Source organism: Oreochromis niloticus, linkage group LG14 (genome assembly GCF_001858045.2).
Source record: "Oreochromis niloticus isolate F11D_XX linkage group LG14, O_niloticus_UMD_NMBU, whole genome shotgun sequence".
NCBI classification, from domain to species: domain Eukaryota; kingdom Metazoa; phylum Chordata; class Actinopteri; order Cichliformes; family Cichlidae; genus Oreochromis; species Oreochromis niloticus.
The window spans coordinates 27432838-27458592 of NC_031979.2; the positions used below are offsets into that span (position 1 = coordinate 27432838).

The 25755-nt window shown below is 38.8% G+C and overlaps 2 protein-coding genes and 1 long non-coding RNA gene across 7 annotated transcripts; 1 reads left to right on the forward strand and 2 right to left on the reverse strand.

The window, feature by feature from the left end:
- The first annotated feature begins 2473 nt into the window (after nt 1–2473).
- slc47a3 (solute carrier family 47 member 3) lies at nt 2474–18697 on the forward strand. 4 transcript variants are annotated; one of them, XM_025898337.1, is made up of 17 exons: nt 2474–3123; nt 3409–3510; nt 3604–3672; nt 3766–3914; nt 4002–4044; nt 4642–4686; nt 13154–13251; nt 13366–13463; nt 15202–15315; nt 15396–15463; nt 15592–15700; nt 16062–16137; nt 16539–16608; nt 16696–16852; nt 16954–17048; nt 17137–17179; nt 18452–18697. In XM_025898337.1, the coding sequence occupies exons 1-17, from the start codon at nt 2992–2994 to the stop codon at nt 18661–18663; spliced, it is 1680 nt and encodes a 559-aa protein (XP_025754122.1). In that variant the 5' UTR covers nt 2474–2991; the 3' UTR covers nt 18664–18697. The 4 variants fall into 4 exon arrangements, with proteins under 4 accessions (XP_025754122.1, XP_025754124.1, XP_025754123.1 ...); XM_005474740.4 differs by having other exon boundaries at nt 2817–3123; nt 16696–16828; XM_025898338.1 differs by lacking the exons at nt 16954–17048; nt 17137–17179; nt 18452–18697 and having other exon boundaries at nt 2814–3123; nt 16062–16141; nt 16696–16769.
- LOC112842165 (uncharacterized) lies at nt 11112–13160 on the reverse strand. The gene is made up of 2 exons (XR_003213854.1): nt 11511–13160; nt 11112–11448 (listed from the first exon to the last, which is right to left on the reverse strand). It is a non-coding gene; the product is annotated as an uncharacterized LOC112842165 (long non-coding RNA).
- Nucleotides 18558–24693, reverse strand: LOC100690717 (multidrug and toxin extrusion protein 1). 2 transcript variants are annotated; one of them, XM_003440264.5, is made up of 17 exons: nt 24463–24682; nt 24000–24101; nt 23693–23761; nt 23445–23593; nt 21908–21950; nt 21767–21811; nt 21549–21646; nt 21363–21460; nt 21164–21277; nt 21005–21072; nt 20794–20902; nt 20634–20709; nt 20453–20522; nt 20228–20360; nt 20036–20130; nt 19816–19911; nt 18558–19302 (listed from the first exon to the last, which is right to left on the reverse strand). In XM_003440264.5, the coding sequence occupies exons 1-17, from the start codon at nt 24568–24570 to the stop codon at nt 19012–19014; spliced, it is 1764 nt and encodes a 587-aa protein (XP_003440312.2). In that variant the 5' UTR covers nt 24571–24682; the 3' UTR covers nt 18558–19011. The 2 variants fall into 2 exon arrangements, 1 of the variants encoding a protein (XP_003440312.2); XR_003213853.1 differs by lacking the exons at nt 18558–19302; nt 19816–19911 and having other exon boundaries at nt 20228–20347; nt 24463–24693.
- Between the last annotated feature and the right edge of the window lie 1062 nt (nt 24694–25755).

Genomic DNA, 25755 nt, shown 5'->3' on the forward strand with positions numbered 1-25755 from the left:
TTCATGTGTTCTTTGCACCGCTTCACTCACAAAAAGGGCATTTTTAGGTGTAATAAGAGGTTGTGGCACCGCAACCCTACTATTGTGTCCCTTTCTCTGAAGTTCTCAGTTGACTGCTTTCATGAAACTTAAAGGCCAATTGAATCCAAGATTGAGATTTACAGTAAGCTGACCGACTGTTTTTTCTCTGCATGTCAAAGCACAGACATTTTGATGACCAAAGAGCACTCACATCTGTCCCAAAGTTCCCTTAACCGATGATATCTTTAAAGACCCACAGACCCAGATCACTAATACTGAGCTATTTTAGTGCAAAAAACATGTTGTTGGCAGTTTTAATCTTGGACACTATTGCGAAAGAGAACTTTGTGATTGTTTTTGTGCTTTTGTGGCCAGAATAATGTCAGTCTAGCCAGAATATAGCCCTGCATTTGTCATAGGGATCAAACCTGCGTGAGATGGATTAGATCTCATTGTACTCAGCGTCTCCTTTTAGAATATGAAAAACCACATAATTATATTTAATACACCAGTGTTTTACCTTTATCTTACTCAGGACAATACAAAATATGGTTATTGACCGGATTCTTTCCAAGATGCCTTCAAACAACTACAAATTTCTGGCTACAAGGTGATGTAATTTAACACACACAAAAATACATTTTTCACAAAATGAATTCACAAAACCTTGATCAAACATTATTATTTATCCAATGAAGAAGCTAAATATATTTTTTGTATCACTTTTACTCTGATATTGGTGTCATAAGTAGGTCTAGTTGCAATTTATAAATCCTGGTAAATTCAAAAAATAAGAAGTCTTGATTCTTTAGTCGTTATTCAAAGAGGCTTACAAAGCTAAATATAATGTATCCAACATCTACATTGTAACATACTATGTAAGTATGAGAACTTTAAATGCTTTTCTCAAAAACCACAAGCTTAAATAGGAACACAGTAAATGGCTCCATCTGGTGGTGTAATGCACAATCAAACAACAAGCTGGAGAATTACGTCTCTGTGTACTGTATGTACACCACTTACTTAAGAAAGGAAGAAAGAAAGCTTCTAAGGGTCTGACCAGAACATTACTAAACATGGAAATAGAGTTCCAGCTGGCCATCCAGCTCACTATTACAATTCTTTGGCCTTGAAACCATCAAATGACCCTAATGTAAAGTAGATTTACTGCAGCAGAATAATGTTGACCTTAGTTCGTCCACAGAGCAGCTGAGACACTGACAAAGGTATAACCACAGGTTTATACCCCCAGCAGAACCATCTTTTCTTCTATATCATCTCCACTACACCCAAGCAGTTTTGTCCAGCTTGTTTCACAGTACCCTGTAAATCTGCATGCGACTCTTTGGATGCTGTGTAAAATATAAATAAGAACAAAACGCAATGATGTTGTGAAATGCACTTCACACACACACACAGAGTTCTTTATAGCCAGATGCCACGTTTATTTTGAGTTTTCGTTTGTTGTGACAGTCCACGGTCTGGACAGCTCCAGTCTCAGCTGTTCCCAGCTTCCCCTCTGCTCCTCTCCCATCTCACTAAAAAAGGGAAGGAAGCCGTCATCAGACCAAACGCCATCAGCTGTGGTCTCATCTGCCTCTCCAGGACAGCCCCGTTGAGCTCACTGCACCACTCCTCCCCTGCAGCCTGTACAACACCTCCGCCACACATGTGTTCATCTCCTAAACTTATATTTTATTCACAGTAGACCACAGAAAACACATCAGATCTTTAAAATGAGATATTTTAGTATTTCATGAAAACTATTATGTCATTTCGCATTTGATGGCAGTCATAGATCTCAAAAAAGTTGAAGTGAGAGCAACAAAAGGCTGGAAAAGTGAGTAATACTTAAAAGAAACAGCTGGAGGAACACCTTGGAACTGGTCAGCAACATTATTGGATATAAAAACAAACATCTTACAGAGGCACAGTTTCTCTGAAGTAAAGAAAAAGCAAATAAAAAAAAATCGGTATCAACAAATTGTAAAAAAAAAAAAAAAAAAAACTAACAAAAAACCATTAATCTGTAAATAATGTTCCTCAATGTGAAACTGTGAAGACTTAAATGCCATCATCATGTATCTGGAGAAATTTCTGTCCACAAGGGACAAGGTTGAAAATGTTTGAGCCACAGGTGGTACTGTATTTAAAAAAAAAAAGGTCATGCTCCCAGGGATGACCTTTTTCAGGCTTCAGGCCTTGCATATTTGAGCAAGACAGTATTAAGCCACATATTGCATCTATAAATATTTGAGGCATTGTGAAACAAAAAATACAACAGAGAAGACACCGGACTGAAGAGTCCTGTATCAAACAAGAATGGGACAATGTTCCTTTCCAAAGAGCACAACAGTTGATCTCCTCAGCTCCCTGACGTTTACAAGAAGATGGGATGGGAACTTATCCCAGTTCTCTGAGACGTTTTGCTGCCATCAAATTCAAAAAGACCTTTTTAGGGGGGTAAAATCATGGATGGACTATGAAAACATGCGCACGGGAGACCTTCTTGTGACCGCTTATCCTGATCGCCAGTGCGCCAGATATGCACCGTTATGCTGAACTAGCTTCGTAGTACCAACAGAGCCAAAGTCTCTTCTCCAGCCATCTTTTGTGGTGGTGGTGCGGGAGGGCACTCTAATAGCTGACCTTTAGTCAACCTTTAACACGATTACGCTTGTGCAATATTCAGACAGAACTGAGAATAAGAGTTTCAGACCTAAGCTTTCCCACACGCTAATGTGAACGTGGTGCAATCCACACGATTCATAAACGTGGACAGCCTTTGAAGGCTCGACAAAACGTGGTCAAAGCAGTTCCCAATTCATTTTTCGACGTCACGACCAGCTGACTTTACGGGAAGTGCTTGACGTGCGCTCCTCTCACGCGGTTCATAAAGCAAACTTTCAACCACTTTCATCATAAAGGCTACACGCAGAGATCCTTGACTCACCCCTTCCCCACGAAAACATGGATACCGGGGCAGAGAGCGCACCTATTTCCTCATGGAGAGAATGTTTTATATTAAAGAGAATCCGCATGCTGGTTCCTGTTGGTTACAAGAGCGAAATAAAAGAGCTGTCAAAACTTTCAGTACCAGTGGTAAGTATCCTGTATTTAAATAGACGCTGGTTGTTCAGTCCGTAAGCTCCAGGGATCCATAATCAGTATAATAATAAACAATAATAATAATAAAAATAATACGTTGGCATTTGATTATGTGTATCGATACCAAGATTTTGACCCTTTTCTACAGTCATTGATTGATACCAAAATATTGTGCCATATTGGACCAAATTAGCTCCTCACAATGTGATTTACTAGTTTTTAATAACACTGTTTTTGTTTTCCTGGCAACTTTTAATTCATTTTGAATTTCCTTATCAGATGATATCCCAGCTCATGAATTTTTCTTTGAGCCTTGTAAGCACAATATTTTGTGGCCATCTGGGGAAGACAGAGCTGGCAGGAGTGTCTCTGGCCATTGCAGTAAGTGAAATTCATACAGTCACCTTTTATTAAGTGATTGAACCAATAGAATAGTGACATCTAATCCACCAATGTTTTCTAATGTATTTCCAGGTTATTAATGTTACAGGTATATCTATTGGTAGTGGTTTGGCATCAGCATGTGATACTCTGGTTTCTCAGGTATGAATTTTTGGTCCATCACAAATAATTTATCATCAGGTAAGATGGTGTTTAACAATAGTAATGGCAGACTAAACTGTTCTGTGCTTTTAGACCTTTGGAAGCCATAACCTGCTGAAAATTGGAGTTATTCTGCAGCGGGCCATCCTCATTTTGCTCCTGGCTTGCTTCCCCTGCTGGGCCATCCTTATTAACACAGAGCCGATTCTGCTGGCTGTCAGACAAGAACCAGAGGTGGCAAGGTCAGCCGTCAAAATCCGCTCATGCTTTCTTGAATTTTAAAATATGTGTTCATTTTGATGGGATAAAATCGCGCTCTCTCTCTCAAGGTTGTGTCAGATGTATGTGAAGATCTTTATGCCTGCACTTCCTGTAAGTATGTCTAAGGCTAAGTGTGTGTGTGTGTACAACACAAAAGGCACAAAATTGAACCAGGTGGAAAGTCATCGAAGTGGGAGAGAGGAACAGGCTGACATGCATCTCCTAGGAGGCATACCAGATTGTTCCTTACATGTCCCCTTTATTAATGTTTTAAGATAGATTTAGAGTCACTCTTCCAAATAAAAATACACCTACAAAAAGGAGGCCTTGCTAATCCCAGACACAGAAATCAAATATCCCCACACTAAAATCTTCTCCAAAGTGGGCTAACTAGTCAGCTAGATAAATTCAACCCTGTTTTTTAAGTAGCTAGTGGTCGAGTTATTTTAAGTAGAAATCATTGAGTCTATAAAGTCTCTGCTGGACACTTACTTAGTTGGTTAACTTACCTAGTACAGCATAGCTCTACTTATTTTCCCCCTTGTACAGGTGTATTTCATGATGAAACAAGCTGTCACTACCAAACAGGATGAGTCCCAGTCTAATCACATTAGAATAAAATGTTTCAAATAATTGCAGCTCAGACTATGTTGTTCTTTTCTTTCTGTTTTTAATTTTTTGGTGTGTGTGTGTTTGTGTGTGCCACAGGCTGCATTCATGTACTCATTAGAAACAAGATATCTCCAAAACCAGGTAAATATCTCCCTGATTATTTTGAATAATACAGTTTGGATTGCAGGGAATACAGATTGTGTTCTTCTTTTATTCACAAAATGATAGAGTGGATTGAGTATACAGTATGTGTCTGTAAGTAAGACTCCAGTCCTACTGGCTACAATGTTTAATGATTGATGGTGTCCACATACAGATAGCAAGGAGATCGGGGCTCCTTGAGCACTTTCATGTCAATAAAACTATGATTCACTTTACTTGACAAACACTGCAAACTGCTGTTTTTTTATTACAGGAAAGCAGTCAGATATTTAATCATCTTTTTGTCTGTTGATGGATGTCATGTACAGCGGGTGAAATAAGTATTGAACTGTCAAGAGATTTATTCTAAAGACACTTCTTCAGCTAAGAGTCTAAGAGGAGAAACACACACAGACGCTGCAGCATTTACTTGTGTGTGTGTGTGTGTGTGTGTGTGTGTGTGTGTGGGAGGTCAGAACTGTTTGTTTGACTTCTTCCTATCTCTGTGAGAAGACTCGGATACAAATATCAGAACATGTTTTATAAAGAACAATCAGTCCTGAACAATGAAAAGAACAACCAGTTCTAAGCAAGGAAATGATCATCATGCAGCATTCTATCACAAGCAAACTTATATCATTAAAAGCTTATACTGACTAAAACATACAATTTTCTATTGACATTCCCTCCTGTTGTCAGTATAACCTTTAAATGAGATATCAGTATGTAACATCTTGTTGTACATTTTCTGTCACATCATCTTTAATCACACAAAAGTCTTCACATTCCAACAGGTCGGGGTCATCACCATCATCATTTGTCACGGCAATGTATGCAGCTACAGTGGAAACGATTATGCGGTTAATCATGAGTTTTAGACATGGCAGGATACATGTTACAAAACACAAAATAAAAGTAAAAATACTCCAGCTCCGATGAATAAGATAAGATAAGATAAAACTATTAATCCTATTAACTGTAAAATTCGGTTTCCAAATAGCACAGCACCGACAGAAGCTACAGAATGTGAGCAGAATACTATATATACACATATATAAATACAGAGACATATATATAAATAAGAGTATAAAAAAGGTAGAAATAGAATAAATACAAATACAAGGGAATTGCAAGTATTTCAAGTATTGAAGTCTACTGCACCGTTGGTTATTAACAAAAAGTATTGCACAGTGAAAAGGCAGTAGTAGTCTTTTTAGCACCTGTAGCCAGGAGCCAGTGTAAAGCCAAGAAAACCAGTGACTTGTATTACTCACATAGTCCTGATTTTGGGCCTGCTGGATCTGTCTCAAGGCATTCGGGGCGTCAGTCATGTTTGATGAGTGTACATTGTCTGGTATGTAAGTGCAGCAGGTGTTGTTGAAGAGGACGCAAAGTCCCCCTTTCTCTGCTAGTATCATGTCCAAAGCTACTCGATGTTGCATCACTGCGATCCGTAATGCATTGATTTCCTGATTCTGCTGTTCGTTGATCTTGCACGAAGCGTTCAAGAAGAGTCCAAAGCGGTAGTCCAGAGTTTCGATCCTCAGCATGTTTTTTCCGGTTCCCACCCAGGGGAACAATGTGTGGAGTACTTTCTGTCCGGTAGTCCACAGTTTGAATTCCTCAGGTACGTTGCTTCCCCATATCGGGCCATGTGGTTGAAGTTTAGGGAACGTAGATCTTCTTTTCCGGCGTGCTGTAGAAGTGATGTTTACTGCGGTCATCCTGAAAGTGTGGTCTGACAGGAATATAGGAGCACATGTTCCTGTCCAGCCTGGGGGCAGTATGAAATATGCCCGTTGTCCACATAGCCAGGCCATTCCTTGCACCCAGTACGTGCCGTTAGAAGGTCCACTCATATTCACAGGGGCACCCTCTCCGTGGACTGCAGTTTGGACGCAGTTTGTCGTGTTTCCAACGGGTGTGTTACCTTTCTCTTGTTGATAACACATGGAGTGGTTCTTCCCTGGGAGTTGGTCCAGAAACACTGGGAAGTGGATGGATGTATTCCGGTTTGTCACATTGAAATCGATCCAGAAGAGTTGATCACATGTTCCATTACTAAGTCCAACAGCATGTGGGATTGTGTCGCTGGTGATGATTCGGCTGTGTTGGGATCCAATGCCAGCAAAGCTGGCTGCACACTTTGCTTGAGTCTTGTTCATATATTCACCATATAGTGTGGGGTGTGTCGATGTGCTGGGCATATGAGAACAGACATAACAGTCTGTATTTTCCGATTCTGTTCTGGTCCTGTTGTGGATATAACGGTACCAGGCATTGTTCATCCAAGGGTGGATGTGGTCTTGCGTCATGTCTCTTAGGTGCGAGTTGTCGTGCGTCCATCTTTTCTGTCTGCCTCGTGGTTCAGCTGTTGTTGGCGTCAGCTGGGGTCCTGTAAGGGTGAGCGTCGTAGTCAAGGTAACCAAGAGGGTCCACCTTCCCATGGTTGTACACACCTGCACCTGGCTGCCCTTAAGTTGATCGGATGGAGATTGGAGTGCGGGCTTACCCTACGGGGCCCAATCAGCACTGCCCCCCCTCACCCCCGAAGCAACCAAGCGCGAGTGAGACTTTCCTTTACTAGTTGATTTCTGAGGAAGAAGTGGAATCCTCGGGGACCTCAACTTTTTTGCAGTGGCTCTGATGTATCCAGGAGGGTCTCTCCGCTATTTTGCAGGCACTTGGTATGGACCTTCCCACCGTGGCGAGCTCCAATTTTGTCTTTGGAGTACTCGGACAAGGATCTAATCACCTGGCTTCAACCTGTAAGAAATAGGTGAAGAACAGTCTTGCGGCAGTTTATTGTTCAAAACAACTTCTCTGTTTGTCAAAATTGTCGGTTTATTATAAAGACCATTCCTTGGATTACCCCTCCTGATGAGCCATGGCTTAAAACCATGGCTCACTAGAGCGGCTGTTTTGTGTAATGATTTGGGAAGAATGGGCTTTCCTGCTATTTTCAATATGTCATCAGTGTCTAGTACTGCTCCGTGTTTTAGCCATTGTTTTCTGTTCTTTAGGTGGTGCTTTTTGTTCGTCCTGCAGTACAGACAGTCGAATGGTGTGATTTTCATGAGTTGTTAATAAGACTGTGGTTTTTAGGGCTGCTGCTGTTTTTTCAGCTTTGTCAGCAAAATTGTTTCCCTTTCTAATTTCAGAGTCATCCTTCTGATGTGCTGAACATCAGAAGCATATTGCTAAATGTCGTATCACATGACGAGTTTTCTCCCATGTAAACAGATGTGTGCCATGATAAAATCTTCCTCCACACACTAGAAACAAGAAACTAATTTCAACCCTGTGTTACGTTTTATTATTATTATTTTATACTTATACTTATATACTTATTTTATAATCCAGTCATTTTTCAAATCTAGTATCAGTCAACTAATTTGCATATCAGCTCATAATGCGCTAAGTTGATAGGTCAACAGAAATGCACGTTCAAAGAGAATTTCCTTCATACAGCATCAATCAAACAGAAAGCATTCCACAATTTATTGTATTACCAACTAAATTTATTGTCTGATTACTGCTTGGTCATACCAGACTCTCTCTGTGTCTTTATTTTTTCTTCTCTGTTTTCACAAACGTTTCACCTATTGTCTTGCAAGCTGGAGAGTTAAATGTCAGCAGTGGATAAATTCAGCATTTGATAACAAAACTCTGTTAAGTTTTTCCTGCTTTAACACCAATGAGAGATATAGGCGCATGTATAGTGTGTGCTATAGTATAAGCTGTCCTTCATTGCATGTATGTGTGTTAGTACGCTTGCATGTAGGGCCTGTGGGCTTCTCTCACCCAAAAAGGGCATTTTCTTAACAGCTGCCTTTCTCTTGCGTGTGTTCAGAAAGGCAAATGTGCTTGTAGCAGTTGTGAGATTATTATGCTGTTATATATTACATTATACCTGTAATCAAAATGAGTGAATCATGATACTGCTGTAGGCCACATCATACTTCTTGTGTAATCAATATGTAGTTTTAGTTTGCATCATACTTCTGAGTTAAAAGAATGTGAAAATCATTAGATTAATTAGATAGGTTGGTATTATCCTATACTGCTGATTTGCTGTGAGTGAGTTACACTATTTCATGTCATTTCATACTGCTGAGTTATAAAGAGAATATTGTGTTCAGAGAGTCAGGGCCTTTTTTTTTTCTCTTCTCATTGTAGAGACAACAGAGCACATTGCACGGGAGCAGATAAACAGGGAGCCAAGGTCATAACTCAGGCTCACTGGGAGTTAGAAAGAATGTAAATACTTAGTTTTGTGGCTGTGGTGCATTTTGTATGGCTTCTTTTCTTTTGTTTAGTAGCTTTCTGCCTTCACCTGAGAGGGTGTGCCCTAAGTATGTGACTTTATAATTAGAGTATATTTAAAGATACCTTGTGGCCTTAACTCAGCGACGTAACACAGCCATAATATTTTGCTTACACCCTCCCTCTGTGTGGCCAGTCACTAAAATGTCATCTACGTAGAGTAGAAACTGTCTCTGCCCCTCAAAAGTGAAGCCAAACACTGAGAAAGCGTTTGATAAGTCTGTCACTGAGAACCATTGTTTTATTTTGGAGTGACTTGATTCAGTATAGTGTGGGGATTTGCTACTACTGGTGGCATCATTTCAGTGATTTCATTTATTGCTCGCAGATCATGCACTAGACGGTATTTTGCAGTATTAGCTTTCTTCACCACTTAAACAAAACATCACTCTTTGTTTGTTTTATTATTATTATCATTATTATTATTATTATTATTGTTATTATTATTTTAAATTCTCCTTTCTCAAAAACAGAAAATGAAATTGTAGTTGTTCTTGGCTGAGAAACACAAAACCCCTTCTTTTTTTTTTTTCTTTTTTTTCCCAAGACAAGAAACTAAGTTTTAACTTTTCTGCCTTATCACCTAAAACAAAGCAGACAACCCAGCTCTCAGCTGGCTCTGAACTTATCATCATCAAGGTCGCGTGATGAGAGCTACTTCAGAAGTCAAAGTACTCCTCACTCAAGCAACACGTCAAAAAAACAAAAACAAAAAGCAAAAAAACTCTACACGCACTACACGGAGAACAACAGTAAAGACACAACTGAAAATGCTGTTCTTCTTCGTTCTCCTTGAATTTTAGAATAAACTTCACCTGCATTAGTAAATCATATGCCTAATCATTATGTGTCACTAGTGTGATCACAAATTTATTTATTTTTTTCCAATTCAACAAAACAAACAAAACAAAACAAAAAGGCTGCTGCCAAAAACAAATCAGAAGTATGAGGGAAAAAAAACTGAGCTCACAGACAGCTGCATGTTGCAGCTCCTGCTCTAAAAAATGTGTAACCTGCTCATCAGCTTACAGTGACCACATATTTAATTCAGCTTCTCACTCTTGTAGCTTTAGCTGTTATATACAGGGTTTAGCTTATTAGTTGTTACTATAGGTGTGCTCTATATTTCAGCAATGTCTTATCTAGGACGACAGGTTTTCAAGCAGGTCAAGTGCTTCTATGCACTTAAAGAAAATATCTAAACTAATTATTTTCTTCATCTCATATGTCATTGCACTGAAGCTGAGCAAACCTTAAGCTTGGTGCAGACTACTTTTAGCAATTATCCACCTCACATCATAACTGACTGAGGTGCCTCTTCATATTAATATTATTTCATTATTAACGCTATTATCTCTTTATATAACAGCAATAGTATATTACAATATTTATTTATATTTTATTTGTATCCACCAAGGGTGGTGATCTGCAGTTTCACCCTTTCCCAAGCTGGAGACATTTACATTTTCACACACTTTCCTTGGCTGAACAATGACACAACCTTAATATACCTTATGCAGTTCTCTAATTTATTTAATATGTGTTTGTGTGAATCATTCTGTTCATTCAGGGCATGGTCTTCATCCCAACTATGTGTCATTGTTAATACCAGTTTACAGGTTGTTATCCTTGCTATCATCAACTTGAATACATTACAGTTAAGTTCTAAATCAATTTAGCCTTTTGTTTATTTTACTTTATTCCTCTTGTATCTATATGTATTCAGTCGGGTCTGTTTCCAGCCCTTTTTAAACTTCTACTTTGATCTTGAATTTTTCACTTGGTGAGGGATTATTATGTTCTTCCTGATCTGAACTATTCTCTTCACCTGGGCTGCTATCCTGTTCTGAGTCACTGTCTCCTTTGTTTGTTAATGCTTTTACTCTTTTTTGCCTGTCGTCCTCTCCATTCCTCTCCCCTTCTTTTGGATTATTCCTGCTCCGGTTTGTTGTTTTTCTAACCATCCCTCATCAGGTGTTAATTTTGCTTGTTTATTCCCCATTTTTAAAGATTTTGCTGGGCCTTCACTGACACGCTTGACTTCAGAGTGGTTTACTGATACGGCCTTTGACTTCACCCTAGAGGTGAAGTGGTATCAGTTTTATGAGACGAAGCTCAACCTTTGTCACCAGTACGTGAGCCTCAAGCAAAGAACAAAATAAAATAGAAGTAGTTCAGCAGCGTATTGTGCTGTAAAATCAACTTACTTCTAGACACATACACACATAGACATTTGCACGCTAATTTGTCACGAAGTATTTTATGGCTACCTCTAAAACCAGTCTAAACACAGTTCCTTTTGGCGAACTTAAACCTATGTTAATTTCTTTGTCTCAACGTGTTTTAATTTGCCTAAACATATTTTAATTTGTCACGAAGTAATTTCGGCTACCTCTAAAACCAGTCTAAACACTGTTCCTTTTGGCGAACTTAAACCTATTTTGTGACGAAGTATTTAACGGCTACTTCTAAAACCAGTCTAAACACAGTTCTTAAACCTGTTTTATCACGTTTCTTTAAACCTTTGCGGCCCTTTTATATATCAAAATAGAGTTTCTCACCCTCAGACGTCTCACTGGTGGTTCGGATCGCCAGACTGAATCCCACCGCCGTGGACCAGACTAAAAACACCGGCCTGGACCCGAATTTTAGCGTCCCAGGTCTTTCGGCCTCGTCTAAGAGGGCTGTGCACAGACTTCGGTGCTGGCTTCCCACGGCGTCAGGAATCAGTGCTGGATCCTGGAACAGAGTCACAGATAACAGTTCTGATGTTTCTGCTCCAGCTACGAAGGACCAAAATAAATGTCAAGAGATTTATTCTAAAGACACTTCTTCAGCTAAGAGTCTAAGAGGAGAAACGCACACAGACGCTGCAGCATTTACTTGTATACAAGGGCGATCACAGAACGCTCACACCAGAGTGGGGGCCCTGCGATGCGCGCTCTGTTCTTGCACGTGTCTTTATTTATACATAAGAAAAATGAATACATTTGACGTGAGCATGTGCATATGTGATTGTGTGTGTGTGTGTGTGTGTGTGTGTGTGGGAGGTCAGAACTGCTTGTTTGACTTCTTCCTATCGCTGTGAGAAGACTCAGATACAAATATCAGAACATGTTTTATAAAGAACAATCAGTCCTGAACAATGAAAAGAACAACCAGTTCTAAGCAAGGAAATGATCATCATGCAGCATTCTATCACAAGCAAACTTATATCATTAAAAGCTTATACTGACTAAAACATACAATTTTCTATTGACAGAACACATCACCAATTATTTAAGTAAAAAATTTTTAAAGGTGAGCTTTTGACACTGGAAAAAAGTATGAATGCAGGTTGTCTAAATGTTGTTCAGCAAACTTTAAATATGCTTCAACATGCTGTTTCTTCAACAATATGTTGTAAGCATGCATACAGGCCACGGTGGTTGAGTGGATTACTTATTGTTTGCTTTGAAACAATTGTACCTGTTGATTAAAGGTCTTTCTGTAGCTCTCCACAAGTGGTGCTTGGCTCTTGGACAGCTCTTCTGATAATTCTTTTCACTCCTCTGTCTGAAATCCTGCGGCTAGCACCTGTTCATGGTAAAAATGTTGTTCTTTCCTCTTCCAGATTATGGCCCCAACAGTGCTCATCGGAAACTTCAGTAGTTTCGAAATTCTGCTGTAACCAGTGCAATCAGTATGATTTGCAACAGTAAGGTTGGGAGGGGCTCGAGAGAGTTCATTAGCTTTACCCATCATGAGATGATTCTTGTGTGACACCTTGGAAATGAGATACTACTTATAAGCCATCAGTTGGGACTGAACCAGAAGGGACAGGGTTGATTTCAGCTGGTGTCATGACTGCCCATGCCTTTTTAAACCTCCCTTTCTTCATGTGTTCAGTAGTGTTTCCCTGTGTCATTTTTCATTGTTACACAAAACCGAACGCATGGACATCTATGGTTTGATTTCTTTGCGTGTCTTGATTGGATAGGTTGTTGCTGACATCTATTGAGAATTTATTGCCAATAGCAGCTTTACAAATATATTTACTTAGAAAATTGGTGACATGTTCAATACTTATTTTACCCAGTCTATCTGGGCTGTCATTTCACCATTGCCTAATTAAAATAAACTTGTTGCATTTCTGTTTTAGGGGATTATATGGCCACAGGTCATCACAGGCTTTGTTGTCAATCTTCTAAATGCACTCATCAACTACATCGTCCTCTTCCCGTTAAAACTTGGAGTTGCGTGAGTTTGTTTTATTGGATTGCACTTGACTTCATTAGTATCGTCTTTAGTGGTATCAGCTGATATTATCACATACTGTATAACCAATATGACACATTCAAATAATTTTTACAGAGGTTCTGCAATAGCCAACGCCATTTCCGAGTTCTTAATGGTTGGAATCCTCTTTGCTTATATCATATGGAAAGGACTTCATAAGGCCACTTGGGGAGGTGAGTACTGCATATACACTGGATACTGGTTATTTTTAATATTAAGAGAAACGCAAATGAGTTTAACAACTAACAGAAAATCTTTATTTAACGATACAAAATATAAGTTGTTTTTACACAATTACAAAATGAACAACTTGTTAGAAGCTTTTAAAGAAAACATAAACATGTCTGAGAAAGACTATTATTATAACTACTGTCATGATGGCAGCTGGATGTAGTGACTTTAAATGGAAGGGTTAGGTGGAGGAGGCCAACAGATCATCAGATAAAAGTCCAAAGGTCAAAGCTGAAGTTGGACTGAACTGACGAATCAAGCATTTAAGAAGCAATAAAAAACAAAAAAAACCACAACCAGGTTACAAACAAAATGAGCAGATTTATAACAAGTTCATTTTCCCCCCTTTAAGTGGACCTGTTTTATTTTACTTTATTTTCTGTTATTATATTGTGACATTGGTGAGTGCTCACATTACACAGGGCTACTTTGAAAGACTAGGTAATCCCTGTAAGCAAAAGCCCAATTCAATTCAATTCAATTCAATTCAATTTTATTTATATAGCGCCAAATCACAACAAAAGTCGCCTCAAGGCGCTTTATAGACTTCAGACTGCTCTAAATGCTCAACTTTTATATGATGCTAAAGAGAAGTGATTTCCCTCATACAGCCTGGGTGTAAATATGGTGATCCGAACCACCCGCTGTTTTAATCTTCTATGAGAAGCAGCAAATCAGAAGAAAGTTGTCCTTACAGCGAGAGGAGCTAAAATGGCTTGTTTTTCAAAATGAAAAAATCCAAAGCAACAGACTGTGAGATGAGGTGAGATGGAAGCAAGTGATCTGCTGTGGCAACACCTAAAGGGAGCAAATAAAAAGGAGGAGACGATTAAAAATTTAAGCAAAGCCACATAAGCACACGAGTCCAAGGGTGTCACGTTTACTGCTGTGGCAGGCAGGATGAGGATCCAAACGCAGGACTCGAACAACGGGATGAACAGAGGAAGGCAGCTTTGTTGCGCTGAGATAAAACACTTCATAAAATAAATTTGTGAAAACCAAAACTTGAACATGGAAACTGGAAACTAAGAACTAAACACTGGGAAACTAGAGACTAAGGACAAAGAAATCCAGGCTCAGAAGAACCACACAGCACATGGGGTAACAACACACAGAGGAAAACACAGGGCTTAAATACACAGAGGAATAACAAGGGAATGAGACGCAGAAGGAGAGCACAGCTGGGAGTAATCATACATGACGAGACGGGAAGGAAGCAAAACTGAAAACACTAGCATAGGACGCGAGACTGTCAAAGTAAAACAGGAAACAAGAGACATTCACAAAGACACAGACTCCACACTGGCTAGGCTACATGACTGACAGGGGAGACAGAGGGAACATGGAGCACAGGAAGCAGAAAACAATAAAGAGAACCAAAACCATGAAAAATGACAAATCAGAGAATATAACGTAAAACAGAAAAACACAAACACTGGGTCACCACACCCAGTACTACGACAAAGGGTAAAACTATAGAACTGGAAATTAGCGTATTGAGATTTGCTTTAAATCATTTGGTAGAAAAGCACGCTGACAAATGATTTATTGGTTTATTATATGACTACTATTTGTTTTGAGAGAATTTTTAAAGTATTGTATTTATTTTGCTTTTGTATGCACTTTAATATAAATCTACATTTGGAATCGCTAACATCTACTTTATAAACACTTACGTAGGTTGGTCTCGAGAGTGCCTCCAGGACTGGGGCTCATACATCCGCCTGGCTGTCCCTGGCATGGTCATGCTATGTGTTGAATGGTGGACCTATGAGATTGGAGGCTTTCTAGCAGGTAATGTCACAGGCCACTTTGGGGTGCGTTTGTCTGTAGAAAAGCAGCTCTGAAATCTAACCGCTGTCTGTCATTGACAGGTCTCATAAATGAAGTGGAACTCGGAGCTCAGTCAGTTGTGTATCAACTGGCAAATATTGCATATATGGTGAGCCCTCTGTTGTGAAAAAACTCAGCACACTGCCAAAAAAACTTTATTCATAAAGAATTTTCTCTGTGAGATCAATCAGTTTTCATCCATCCAATGTAACAACTTTTTTTATTTTTTATTTTTAGTTCCCTTTGGGTTTCAGCATAGCGGGCAGTGTAAGAGTTGGAAATGCTTTGGGAGGTGGAGAAACGGAGCAGGCCAAGCTGTCTGCTAAGATGTCAATGTTCTGTGCAGGTCAGAATGCATCAATGTTTATTTCTTTGCCGTGTGTTTTGTTTTTTTATGGTTAGGTTTTTTGTCTAATATTCATTTGAAAATATTTTAAAGACAGTCAATTAAAGGTAATTAATTAGGTCAATTAATGTTGCATAATTCAAATTTTGCTCTCCAGAAGGAAGCACAAAAGTAGCTTAGAGATTTTAAACAGTCTCCGTAATTATAAATGTCAGCAGAAAGCGTGAATATTTTCACTTCTCTTTACCTACCTATGATGTACCCTCGAGAAAGGGTTTCGATCCTATAAGGAAAAAGACTGTTAAGGCATGTTGCTTCCGAAAAAGGTAAATATTTAATTATATTTCTGTCTTTACCGCAGTGTCAGTGTCTATATGTTTGTCAAGTCTCATCGGGAGCCTAAAGGACCACATCTCTTACATTTTTACATATGATGAGTGGGTATATAATTTTATGGGTTTTTTTTGTCTGTTTTATAAATCACAGCAGTTGTTACTTTAAAAGAAAAAAGAAAGGAAATACCAGCATGGGTTACACTTACACATGCAATTTCAGTATCAAGTCTAGGGGAGATAGCAGGCCTCATAAACGACCTTTTACCCTTACATAAGTTACTGTCGTCCTTCGCTTACATAATCTCTCTTATACTGAATAGACACAAAGGTTTATGGTAGCTGCACTCAGCTGTACTGATAATTGTTTACATATTTCTCCTGTTCCTAAGACAGCATAATTGTATAACGTTGCACAAGGCTCAAATTACACAAAAATATGTTATTGCTCTTATTTTTACAAACTCACCAGTATCACTTTAAAAATTTAGGCTCTCTTCTTTCAGACAAATCAGGCAAAGGGTTTCAGATGTCCTATCTTTTTATGCACCTTTCATTCTACTCGAAGCAACATCTGTGAGTATCTGCCATACCCCAGAAATATCCCATAAAGTATGTGTTTGTGGGTACTTAACCATGTCTTTATCCTTTTTGCGTGACTAGGCTGCCGTGGGTGGCATAATAAGAGGAGCGGGTAAACAGAGAGTTGGAGCTATTTGCAACATTTTGGGATATTATGGTGTTGGCTTTCCAATTGGAGTGTCACTGATGTTTGCAGCCAAATTAGGAATCAAGGGTGAGATGTTTTCAACCATCAGCTGTTAGTATCCAAGTTATTGTCTAACTGGTGTTTTTGATTTCTACCACAGCATCAACATCTCCTTCCTCCTCTTAAAGAAAAACATGTTTTGTTTTCCTCAGGTCTGTGGACGGGCTTGTTAATCTGTGTGTTCCTGCAATGCTCATTCCTGATTTTCTATCTAATAAGAATGAACTGGAAAAATGTCACAGTTGAGGTTTGTGTTTAAGGATAAATATTTAATTTTCAATAGTTTTCGGCTGTCTCTTTATAAATAAAGGATCACGCACTGATTTGTCTTGCAGGCTCAGATCAGAGCAGGAGTGCATGTAAGCTCCACAGACACAGGTAAGGGACAGTTTCCACAAATTATTTAATTTGGCTTAAGAGCAAAAGTGTTCATCCTGTTCATCACGAGAAACCAAACGGTTCTGTGTGGAAGTAGAACACACAGAGATACCTTTAGAAGATTATTGAATGAATCTTGTTTGTGTATTTGAATTATGTCTCTACATTATTCACAAAGATTTTACAGACTCTTGTGTCCCCAAATCTTCAATAACCACATTGTGGACCCAAAAATGACGCAGGATAAATTTGTCACAGGTTTTGCGACAAATTTATCCTGCGTCATTTTTTCCTGCACCACCAGAAATGAATTATGTTGTTGTTAGTTTGATTATTGCAACAATGTCTCCATATGTATGTGCTCCTAAATAGAGTTTTGTATATATTTTGGAGGACTTTAGCTGTCCTGAAGCTAATCTTATGTTTGGGAAGCATACAAAATGTGTGTCTTTAACTTTGGAGCCTGAAATCAGAGTTACTGTTTCAGGCAAACAGCAACACTGATTTCAGGCTGATTTCCCCCTGTAAATTTTTTGCTTTGGCTCTCAACACTCTCTACAGCCACCTTTGACTGGAGGTCACGTGGTGCAAACTACCTTTGTTATATTCAAGCCACAAAAAAACGTGTTGAGTGACGGAAAGGTTAGGACAGCATTATGTCACCAGTAACTTCTTTAATATTTAACAAAGGCTAAAATCATTTCCTACCTTCACTTCACCAAGTGGTGTGACTTACAATTTATCTTTGACAATAATCCTAAAAGTGTCATGCTTTAGCTGCTGTAGACAGGGTAAACTAATAAAAGCACAGTCTACATGTAGAAGTAAATACAATTAACACTTTTAAAGAATTTTACATATTTTATAGCTATTTTATTATTGTTGTCATTTTGATATGTTTGTATGTAGTAAGTGTCCTTACTTTTTTTTTTTTTAATCATGCAAGGTCTAAAAATATGAAATGCTCAAAGTCCAAATTGTTGTCTGCAAATTGGTATTTGCTAAACAATCAGAAACCAACCTCTTCATATTTTTTTAAATGTCCTTTAACATCTTTAACTTCACAGTCTATGGCAACACTAAAAAAGCACTCAGTTGGATCAGCAGCTAGAACCATAACAAACTAACAAACAAAAAAACAATACATAGATTTTAGATATTGATTATACAGCAATTAATATATAAAACTTCAAAAATGTGAACAATATTTTTGAATAACAATTATAATTTCATGACCCCTAACATGGAACATTTGCATATATTTATGTCCAGGTACCCAACTAGAAGACCCTGGTAACTCAGTGGGTCAAGCAGACACCATTGATCTGATGGATGTTGAGGTGGAACCTACAGTGAGGACAGCTGAAGGAGAGCTCTCTTTCAGGACTCTGGTTCTGCGTAGGGGCTTGGCTCTAGCTTTCATGTTGTTCATCTTGGCTGTTGGTATTATTTTGAACCTACTTATCACCAACTTGGCTACCTGAACACGAGTAATGTCTGTCTCGTTCAGTGAAATAACTCCAGAGTCTCCAGTGCTGCTTTTCTGGGAGGTCTCAGCACTATGCAAGCATTTGCATTGCAAAGCAGGCAGTAACAGATGGCACAAGCAGGCACAAAGGCAGACGAGCAGGAAATGAATGAATGGTCTCTTGATTAATCAACGAACGAGCATTATATTACTCTTAAACATGATGAGTATTTGGCAAATTTGCTGTGTTCAGTTTACAACACCTTGCAGAAACAAACAAGTCAAACTAAAACTGGTTTGAGAAGACAACCTCAGATTCTCTGTTCTTCTGACATTAAACAGAATCATTGCAGTTCTCTATTGTTCATTCTGACTCTTCATCTGGCACCAACATGGTGGAGAAAATTTGATCAGGAGTATATGTAGTGTTGATCGAGTCAACAGTAGAGTTGGTCTCGGGCAAAGGCACAAGGAAGTGAACACCTGCTCCCAAAGCAAGAAGTGCAACTGCAGCAAACATAATGAGGCCTCGCCTGAGGATCAGTTGGGTGATGGAGAGGCGGCTGCCCTTCAGCTTCTGTGTCACATCTCGATCCTGCACCACAGTGCCCCTATCTTGGCACTCAGTGCTCACAGATATATAGCCATCCATCAGCTAGGAAAAATGAAACAAAAACACCAGCAGGTTGGTCACACTGCTGTGGTCATAACCTGTGTGCATGAAGTATCTGTATGAAGGATATGCTGTGCACACTGCAATCATGCAGAGCAAATAAAGGGGGGAAAAAAAACATTTGCAATCCATCCAGCATATAGAACAGTGTGAAAACTGAGCTTTTAGCGCATAGGGATTACTTACTCTTTGGAAAAATGGGTACAGATACAGTTTAAAATCCATTCTTTTCTAATTTATCTGTTGTGTTGACACAAGAGTAAAAAAAGTTACGTTTTTAAAGCTTCCATGATTCATAGGTAAGTGCTAAGTGACTTAGCAAATACAAGAAAATCATTCATATGAAAATGGCCATGTACAAGGACTGAAATGAGTAGAAAAGCAGGCCATGTCAAAAGAGCAAAGGGTGGCTCAGGACTTTTGCACAGTACTGTATATATGTCAGTAATGGAAGAAAACATAATATAAATGACTTTAACTGTTATATAGACTCACATTACTTGATGTTTGATCTTGGGTGCTGTTATCCACAGTGCCTGTCACGGTAGCTCTTCCTAATAACGAAGGATTTTTCTGAGCTCGTTTCACAGCCTGTAAATATGAAAAGTCAGTATAAGCAATAGATTCATTCATATTTTTTTGGTCTTGGAAGCTAAGTATAAACTGATCTCCAATTTGAGGCACAGTATCTTTATTGGTTGTTTTTATATGATACCTTCTCGGTGATTTGCTCCCAGTTCAGCTTAAAGATGATAATAATGTAGAAGGTAGATTGTAAAATGACACAAACAAGCAGTCCAAGCCAGAAACCTGCAGAGAACATGACAAATTACTTAAGTGCAAGGCAAGCTCCACTTTAAAAGCTCATTTTAGTAAATTACAAAAAAGCATCACTTTGTGCAATTACCCAACACTCTTAGTTTTGCAACGAATGTCAACGTGATACTTAGAGAAAGCCCTATGCAGTAGTATCCAATGAAATTAGCCACAGCTGGAATCTTCTGTTTCCCTGTGCCTAAGAAAATACCTGTGCACACACACTTGGATGAAACAGAGATAAACTTTATATTAGATTTACTTGTCGTGCTTTTAGGAGCATACGCGCGCTGCCAAGTGTAACTGTAAAACTCACCACGAGACCATCAAAGAACTGAAGGAAACAGTAAGCATTCATCAGCTGTGAGACCAGACCTATGATCTTCCTGAAAGAAGAAGGTTTAATTAAGGTTTTGCACATCCTTGCCAATCTTTGAATGCAACAGCAGTGTTTAGGAATATTACTGTTAGTGAAATGTGAATGCAGCTGAACTCACTCATCTGACGTGAAGACGAAGCCAATCACTGTTTTGATGGAGCCAAGGACAAGGCCTTCTACAACTGCAATGCCACCTAGAAAACAAGAGCTCCAAAATCTGTATAATGGTAATAAAGTTATGGGAAACTAATATAAATCACGATACATTTCTAACTGACCTGCAAGAGTCAGGGACATCTTGCTAGTTAGGAGTGCTCTGCCAGTGTCTCCTGCACCAAGAGCATTACCCACCCGGGCACATGCCGCAGCTTGAATACCAAGAGGGAACTAAAGTATAGGATAAAATTTGCTCTCAGGCAGTTAAAAGTAACCAAAGAAATATCTTAAAGGGAGAATTTAATTCTCTGATTTGTAGAGATTAAACTATACCATATATGTTATGACAGCCACCATCATGACAGCATGCTGGGCTGCCAGCTCATTTTCGCTCAGCATTCCTGATTGTTACAGACAAAGAAGAAAGAGCAGGCATGATTCAAATATTTTTTAGCTGGTCTGAGATCATCTAAAAGAAAAAAAAAGAATTACCTGCAAAGAATCCCCCAAACTCATAAACCCACCACTCAAAGCATTTCATTAATGTACTGGGAATAGCCAGCTTCATGTAGGAGCTCCAGTCCTGCAGTGATTCTACAGACCAGCCTGCAGGGGGCGAGAGACACTCATTTATATAAAACTAGGGAAAAGAACAAGATGGTGCATGAGATCATCACTGTTCTCAGTATACCTCCCCATGTTGTTACATGAAGCCTCTTCCACCAAATGTAAGCAAACAGAAAAGTACAGATGTAAATCTGAGACAGAGTATTTGCAGCTGCAGAGCCACTGCAAGACATTTGGGTTGATATCAGAGTGTTAAAGTCTTTTATTCAGAATTAAAGCATTAAAGTGATATGAGTGTGAGTTCACATACCCAACACCCAGATCCAGCCAGTGAATAAAAATATAGTTTGTCACCACATTTGCAATGTTTGCCAGAGCAGCACTATACATTTGTGGCAGTATTATTCCCTGAGGACACAAAAAGTAGTCAGCGTGATCACATCTCCTTTTCCACCAAAAGTGTAACTAGTTTTAGAAACATTTACGATATCTGTAAAACCAGTACGGGATCAGAATAGAGAAATGGACCTGGTTCTGCAGGTAAGACACCTGAAGATGATGTAGAAACATTGCCTACGGAAGAAGAATAAATTATTGCGCATCACAAAAAACGTCAAACATTGGTTATGAATGTTTGTATAAAGGTTAAGGAGAAAAGCAGCGACTCACTGGTACAGCAGGAAGGAAGGCAGTAATATACAGCTGGGCTATTCTGAAAGCAAGAAGTGCACGTGAGTACATCTAGTACATTTTACATTTTAGTTTATATGTATTCATAAAGGCCTTTTCAAAACAAAGTTGCAATATACTGAACTACACAAACAATTAAAAATAAACAATTTCAGTAAAAACAAAAGCAATTTCAAATTCAAGAGAAACCAGTACTCATGCAATCTTACACATTAAAGAAGTTGCTTTGTTCAATGAGGCATTAGTGGGTTTAAAAAGCCCTAAAATAAAAATAAGTTTAGAAGAAGCTACAGAATTAGCCAGCCTGAGGTCATCAGGCAGAGGCATCAGGCATGTCCGAATATTTCAGTCAGCACGATACAGCAGCTTAAAAATGTAGACAGGTGCTTAACAAAGTTAGGTTTAAAAAATGAGCCATAAAATCATTTCTAAGGCTAATAGGTAGGAAGTGAAGAGCTGCAAACACTGCTTTCATCTGGCACTTATTTTGCTATCTGTTAAAAGCCTGGCAGCTGCAGTTTGAATTATTTGCATCTTATTTATGTTATGATGATGAATAAAGTGCATTACAGTGGTCAAGTCCAGAGGACATAAAAGCATGGATGACCTTAATCAAAATGAGATAGGAATGATATCTGTCTAAGCTGAATGAAACAGGACTGCATAACTTTAAACACCTGCATATCAAAAGAGAGATTGGAGCCAAAATTACCCCTAGGTTATGAGCCTCTCTCCAGACATTTTTAAATACTGTAGGAGACCCAGATTAGAGAAAAGATCAAAAGTGCTGCTAGTGCTGGGGGACGAGGGTGTAATTATAATTATTTCAATTTTATGATCATTCAGGTTTAGAATGTTTTTAGACATCCAGTTCCTAATTCAGCTAGATGGGACCTAATATGTGAGATATCAGCAGTAACAGGTTTTAATAGGACATAAATTTGTGCCTGCATAGCAGTGAAAATCAACTCCATCTATTTGAACGAGAAGATGAGGCTTTGTCAGTCATTACAGAAAATTACTTGCTTGATAGACCTGACATAAACCAATCCAGCGCCACATCACTGATACCAGCACTGTTCTTCAGAGTTACTGATTAAGATGTTGTGGTCTACAATATACAAGGCTGAGATAAGGTCAAGGAGAATGAAAATAGAGAAGGGCACAGAGTCAGCAGCGAGCAACAGATTGTTTGAGGCCTTGACAAGAGCAGTCTGAGCGCAGCTAGTGAAGCTCATAATAAGGCATATTTGGTGATTCTCTGAATCAAGCAAAAAGTTAATCAGAATGACTGCGATGGAGTTCAGATACTGACTTTATACAATTAGTTGAGATAATTTTGACATTCAGTTAATTTGAATTGTGATTCTGTTTAGTGAATCTTTGGGGACCAGAAATGGTTTTAATGCACAGATGTTATTCCTGAGAAGATCAGGTTTCATGTCTAAATCAAATGTACCTATATCTATGCTAGTTGTAGCAATAATATTACTGTATATTTGCTGCTGTTAGTTACCTGGCCACCTCAGGGCCCTGGCCCACACATAGTAGGATGGCCTGAGCATTAATGAGGAGACCCCAGCAAGGCAGACAGAACAACAAGAGGATGATTATGCCCCGCTGAAGGATCACGCCCACCCGGAGTAGATTTTTAGCACCAAAAGTCTGTCAGGATAATGAACATTTTAAAGGTGGCAGCAAGAAAGAAGGGAAAATAAACTATTCCAGTGTATGATATCATCATGTCGACTTGGTTTTACAGACCTGAGACACCAAAGTATCACATGCCAGTCCCAGACCATATCCTGTTGCTGCAGTGGTAACATTAATTGTCTGAAATGAATGCAGACTATTATAAGCAAAACTTGAGTGATTCTTAAGAGCAAGTATTAAGTGCTGAGCATAGATTAAATCATAAGTGTTGTTGCAGCCTGATTACGATACAATTATCTTGCTGACTTAAGTAACAATTCCTTTTCTTCCATCAGCATCCTCAGAATTACTTCTTCATTTAGTCCATTATTTTGAGTAAGTTTCAAAACATCAGTGAAGCATACAGATGATGACTTACAGCAGAAGCTAATCCATAGCCAGCCATCACGTCATTTCCCAGACGGCCACAGAACATCGTAACCACAAACGGAAGCAGGTAATTGAGGATTCGAGAGAGCAGCTAGAAAGAGAAATACCAAAAACATTGCAAGAATAATACCAGTATCACATGACAAGTAATTTAAAAATAAACCAATACGGACTGCAATTAATTATTGTGGTACTCAGATTATTTCCTGATAAATGAGCTACAAAACAGTCATTACTGCAGTTTGCAGTCAATATTCAGCAAGTAAAAATTGCCAAATAGTGTTTCAGTTTTATTGTCACATATGTGAAAGTGTGTTTTTCTGACATCTTAAACTTTTTTTTGGAAAAGAAAGACTGTCATCAGTCTTCTGTTGTATCATCAGCAAGGATAACCTCCATCTACACGGTCTGTTAAAGAAAGATCATGGCACGTGAACAATCCCAGTACTTACCAGAGGCCCTGTCATCTTCAGGATGTGGTACAGTTCCTCTCTGTGGGCCACAGGAACCCTGTGGCACACCTGTCTACAACAAAAAAGTTTGCCGCCGGACCTCTCCATGTCTGCAGCCCCAGATGCTAATGTATGTTCTTCCACTGAAATCTTTCTCTATACTCTCACACAGTCATCTTAGCTGCACTCCAGGATGCTGCAAAGGATGCAGCCACAGCTGCCTTGGAGCAAAACAAAGTCCAGCTGAAACAACACAGATTGTGAGAAGGAAGAGAGAAACACTCAGCAACCACAACAAAGGCAAAGATGGGGGTGAGGACTTGAAAGCAAGAATGTTTTGATCTGGGTGATTAAACGTGTGTAAAACACAAGTTACTACCTCTGGTTGTGGTCAGCTGAGGGAATTTTACAAAAATAATAACATCAGGATTTTAGAACTGCAAAGATCAAACATTCGCACAATGGTAGACCAAAAAAAAAGGCCATTGTTGGAGACAATCTGATAATGCAATCTCTTGTAGTATTTCACAGACTTCTTAAACAATCCAACATCCTAGAAACATGAAATAGCTTACTTAATGCCTTCTCAAGCCATTGCTCGTGCCAAATTGAAAGTGGTAATTAAGAACTCAACCATCAAAGAGGCGTTAACAATAGAAAAGGAGTGGAAGAGTGAAATGTGATCATAAAATAAACATTTGTGAGTGTCTTAGGGAAGGATGTCCTTTTAATACTTTCATTGATAAATCTCTTAGATACTTGACAGGCAAAAACAAGTGGAGGATTGGTGGAATAGTTACACCTCCACATTTAAAAGAGCGGGTTGAGATGTCTTGGAGATATGATCAGGACGCCCCCCTTAGGACGTCTCCTAAGTGAGGTGTTTCAGGTATGTCCTACCGAGAGGAGGCCAGAACCAAGACGTTATGAAGAGATTATTTCTCAGAGTAGAGAAAGGTCCACTAAGGTCTTCATAATCCAGAGCTACTATAACACTCTAGCTACCTAACATATATGAGGGTGAAGGCTTTTAGGGGTATAAGTGCATACTCTTAGAACAGGGTTCACATACGTTTACTATTTTTTGAAACAGAAACATTTCTTTACAGCTGGTCTTTCCATTTAACAGTACAAAGACATTAAATTCTTATCACCTGAGCAATATGTTAGATTTTTATAATATTTGTAAATATTTGAGTGGCCAAAATGAATTCATTATTTCATTTTTTTTTTCATGCAAATAAAAAAGGAGAAAGAAATGAATAACTGGACTATTTTATGTCCCGCATCATG

What these genes read in the sequence shown, in the direction of transcription:
- slc47a3 (XM_025898337.1), top strand. Translation starts at nt 2,992, where the DNA reads ATGGATACCGGGGCAGAGAGCGCACCTATTTCCTCATGGAGAGAATGT. An exon ending in CCGTTAAAACTTGGAGTTGC is followed by an intron (nt 13,252 to 13,365) that starts GTGAGTTTGTTT and finishes TAATTTTTACAG; the next exon opens with AGGTTCTGCAATAGCCAACG. An exon ending in GGAAAAATGTCACAGTTGAG is followed by an intron (nt 17,049 to 17,136) that starts GTTTGTGTTTAA and finishes TTTGTCTTGCAG; the next exon opens with GCTCAGATCAGAGCAGGAGT.
- LOC100690717 (XM_003440264.5), bottom strand. Translation starts at nt 24,570, where the DNA reads ATGGAGAGGTCCGGCGGCAAACTTTTTTGTTGTAGACAGGTGTGCCAC. An exon ending in TGTCTTACCTGCAGAACCAG is followed by an intron (nt 21,647 to 21,766) that starts GTCCATTTCTCT and finishes TTGTGTCCTCAG; the next exon opens with GGAATAATACTGCCACAAAT. An exon ending in GGGAGCAAATCACCGAGAAG is followed by an intron (nt 19,912 to 20,035) that starts GTATCATATAAA and finishes TCATATTTACAG; the next exon opens with GCTGTGAAACGAGCTCAGAA.